Source organism: Austrofundulus limnaeus, unplaced genomic scaffold (genome assembly GCF_001266775.1).
Source record: "Austrofundulus limnaeus strain Quisiro unplaced genomic scaffold, Austrofundulus_limnaeus-1.0 Scaffold1687, whole genome shotgun sequence".
Lineage (NCBI taxonomy): Eukaryota > Metazoa > Chordata > Actinopteri > Cyprinodontiformes > Rivulidae > Austrofundulus > Austrofundulus limnaeus.
This window is the reverse complement of record NW_013954089.1, coordinates 42085-46302: the sequence shown is the minus strand read 5'-3', so window position 1 is coordinate 46302 and position 4218 is coordinate 42085. Positions and strand designations below refer to the sequence as shown.

The 4218-nt window shown below is 38.9% G+C and overlaps 1 protein-coding gene across 1 annotated transcript in view; it reads left to right on the top strand.

The window, feature by feature from the left end:
• The first annotated feature begins 2712 nt into the window (after positions 1–2712).
• arhgap15 (Rho GTPase activating protein 15) overlaps positions 2713–4218 on the top strand; it is a 21261-nt gene continuing 19755 nt past the window's right edge. The window contains exon 1 of the mRNA XM_014033290.1: positions 2713–2741. Coding sequence (XP_013888744.1) covers positions 2725–2741 — 17 coding nt within the window. The 5' untranslated portion in view covers positions 2713–2724. The remainder of the gene's footprint in view (positions 2742–4218) is intronic.

Below are 4218 nucleotides of genomic sequence, written 5' to 3'. Positions count from 1 at the left end.
GAAAAATTGAAAAAAAGAAATAAGGAAATGCATAACTATCTGTATTAAAAGAATGAATATTACCAGAATGAAAGAACAAAACAATAACCTACTTTGAATGAAGAAACACTCACCTGGTATAATGATAATAAACCTTCATCTGGTCTGAAGATGTGTCTCTGGGGGTCGATGGGCCTGCACCTGTAAGGTCTAGGGTGGTGATGGCCATGTCATTGAAGATCCAGCGCCAAGGCGCTGGACCTTCCACTAACCCCAACCCTAACCAGGTTAGGTTAGGGTTAGGGTTAGGGTTTGGTTAGGGTTAGGGTTAGGTTAGGGGTTACGGTTAGGGTTCGGTTAGGGTTAGGTTACGGTTAGGGGTTAGGGTTAGTGGTTATGGTCAGGTTTAGGGTTAGGGTTATGGTTAAGTTTAGGGTTAGGTTTAGGGGGTTAGGTTAGGTTAGGTTAGTGGTTAGGGTTAGGGTTAGAGTTAGGGTTAGGGTTAGGTTTTAGGGTTAGGGTTAGCTGTTAGGGTTAGGGTTAGGTGTTAGGGTTTGGGTTAAGGTAGGGTTAGGTTAGGTTTAGGGTTAGGTTAGGGTTAGGGGTTAGAGGAAGAAAACCAAAAATTGACTTTAAGCAGGTAAAATAGCTCAAAAACTAAAAGTCGTAGGGACCTGAAACCGCTCAGACAACCCCCACCAGAGGGGCCCCATATATTTGCCAAGTTTGGTCCATGTGGCAACTTTCCTTCATATAGCTGCCATTGAATCCTATTATAAATAAAATTTATCAATTGATATAGCTCAAAAACTATAATGAGCAGAGGGACCAAACTAGGTGTGTATACAAACCTCAGGGGTCGGCACCTTCTGACCAAGTTTCATCGACCTAGGCCACTATCTTCTTGGGGCTGCTAGACTCCCATTCATTTTCTAAGTCCAGATAGGAGTGTCCTACCGAGATGGGAGTTGGTTCTCTGGACTCAGGGGAGTCCCCTGAGTTCCTTGATACCACATATGTGTGGATCCATCGGCTTTTCAAAATCAGGAAAAAAAATTGCCACGTGCGGAAGCCCAATTTCGTCCATATGAGAACCTTACTTGAGTGTGTTTAGGGTCATTCTGAACATGATGAACATGTTCTTGGGTGGAGTAGTTTTGCTTTAAGTGTTTCTGTGGGGAAAAGTCCTGGAGGAGGCATGTGTCCGCTAGTCCTCAGATGAACTCATCCACCTGGTGCATTTGGTTTGTTGCTGATTTATTCTGTTAGGGTGAGCAAAGAATTAACCCAAATCCGCAAGGAGGAGAGGAGTTATAACCAAATGATTTATTAAATAAACAAAAAGCTGACGTGGCAGCAAAAACAAGAGAACTTGGGACAACTAGACACCATAACAGAGGGTAAAAACCAAACAATGATCCAGAGAGGATATAGAAGACATGACCAGTATTAATGCAGAGGAAGAGAGAAGACAGACAACAGCTGAGGAGAACTGATTAGATAACTACTGACAGGTGCAAGTGACAGAGGAGGAAATGACAGGTAAACAACTGAGGAGATGAAAGCATAATAACAATGAGAGAACACAAGAGGGAGTTAGAACACAAGACACAAAACCTCAAATCCTCACAATTTTAGCTTAATATCACCTGTTACACTGCAACTTACCTGCCTTTCAACTACTTTGGAAGGTTTTTCTTTTCCTTACATTTTTCCCTCTCTCCCACTAATGCTCTCTGTTTTGTGCTCTGAACAGTTTTCTGCCCCGATCTTTACGTCCCTATTGTCAGTTGCACCTTGATTCAAATAAAAAGGTCTTAAAGGCATTCTTAAAGGGGTGCATGCTTGAGCACCTTTAGTATGTGTGGGAGGGAGAGCAACAGGAGAGGAGGTGAAGGAGTAGAGATGCATAATCAGTGCAGTTTCTGTGTTATTGATTGCATGCCTGTCATTATCATGCATGCACAAACTGCTGTTAAATACAAAAAAGTTAATAGTAGAAATAATTTTCCAGCATTCCTTTGGTGCCCCCTCTAGTGCAGCATCCCATGTGTTGTGTACAGTGCATACCCCCTTTATGCGTCACTGTCCAGTACCAGAATAATGCGCTCAACTCAAGGTCAGTGCCAAACTGTGCCAAAAATAATGCTAAGTAGGTTGAACTACACAGAAGTGGGAGGCACAAGAGGAAGTCAGTGTGCTCAGACCTGAAGAAGACCCAAAACAGTCAAAATTGCTGTAAAATGAGCACACTGAAATAAGAAAAGCAAGGAAAAAAACAAAGGATGAAAAAAGAAATAAGGATCAAGAAATAAAGCTGAGTGCAGATTTACTCTACTCATTGTTCTCATCTGTTTGACGTAAAGGCATTCAAGCTACAAAATGTACAAAAAGTATACAACACTGAGGTATTGGGAAAAGTTATTTTTATGTACAAATATATATTCAGGCTGTTTAAAATACGTTATAATGAATTACTTAAGACAGTATTAAAAATATTCCTAAACATCTACTGTGTACATTGAGGTAAGTTGTGTTAGTCTGCTGGTGGTTGTAAATTAAGACCAACAGAAGTAGGAAACAGCTCAGGAGAACAAGGTTAGATGTTTCTTTTTTCAGGAAATGAGGAGGTTGCAGCACTTCTGGTCTGAGACACGGGTGGTTTGAAAGAACCACGTGATTAATCATACTTCCTCTAAGAGTTCGGGCTCTGCGCCTTTTAGTTTTTATTTCAGACTTACAGAGATGATGGCGGGGACAAGGTAAGAATGCTTACATTTCTAACGTTTGAAGCTTTAAGTTTTTGGTATTTTTCAAAATGTTATTTGATTTGTTCCCAACCCTATAAAGAACATTTTATAGTTTTATGCACACTAATTAAGTACAGTCAGGTTTAGTATTTCCTCAACAATTTCCACAGGATCCATAGTATTACTGAAAAATATAACTGATCATCAAAATCAGTTTTGTTATTTTAAATAAATCCATTCTGTTGTGTTGAACATAAAATGTTTTAATAAAACCTCATGCATGACTGAAATGCCAGCTTCCGTTGTTTGGAGGGTTTCAGTTTGCTTCCGGTAAATAACGACTAGTTTTTTAGATCAGTGCAGGGGAGTATTTGGATGACATTATATCTTTAATTTATCTAATTCTGTTGCCAAAACAATTATACACTTGAGCAACTTTTTGTAAATTTAGGGAAGATTTTCATTTTGAAGCCATTATAACTGGCACAAATGTTATTGGTGTCTAAATCATCAAAATTAGGTAATTACTATGAATAAAATATTTATGTTAATAAAATACACAAATCTTAAGAATTGGGCAGAAGTTTTTCTGAACACAGTTTTTCTGAACACACATGCTTCCCCTCAGGAGGTGCTACAGGACTGTGAAATCAGCCACTACAAGACTGACTCTTGACCCATAAAATGCCTAAATACTGACTGATCATTAAAAAATCCAGTCTTCCTTTAACTCTTATATTGCACAGACTGTGGAGGGAAGTCATCAGGCACTGTGCATTTTGTTCACATTTAAAATAGGTTACATTTTAGTTTGGTCTGGAGTAGTTATTAATGGTTTGTTTATTGAAGCTGAAACAAAATACATTTTTCGTTGTGTGCTTGAATGTGTTATAACAAGAAGTCAGGAGAGGGAAACCTCCAGGTCTTCATTTGACACAATTTCATACAAAAATTAATAGATTAAAACTGAGGGAAAATTATTAACAAAAGCATTTAAATACTAAATATAGCTATTTTATATCTAATATCTATTTGAGCCAGGATCAAGACAAAGATGTGAAGATGCACAACATTCAATGTTTACAGAACCACAGGCTGGCAGTGACAACCTTATGCTGAGTGAATTATTAACTGGAGCCTCATTCAGATGCAAAGTTTGTGAAGAAATGTGTCACTGTTGGTGGAGACTTAACCCATACTGTCTTTGGGTCAGAATGACCCATAAGACTTCAGTCTTAACACTGAGCTCTTGAGGGTCAAGCTCAGTTAGTTTCAACATGCCACATCCAACCTGTTCCTATTTAATAGGGCAGCTGTGGCTACAACATAATTTACCACCATCAGTGTGTGAATGYGTGTGAATGGGTAAATATCTAAAGTGTAGTGTTTTGGAGTCTGTGTGAACATGATGGGGTGCAATATAAGTTCAAGCTATTTACCATTTAAGTGTGTGTGTGTGTGTGTGTGTGTGTGTGTGTGTGTGTGTGTG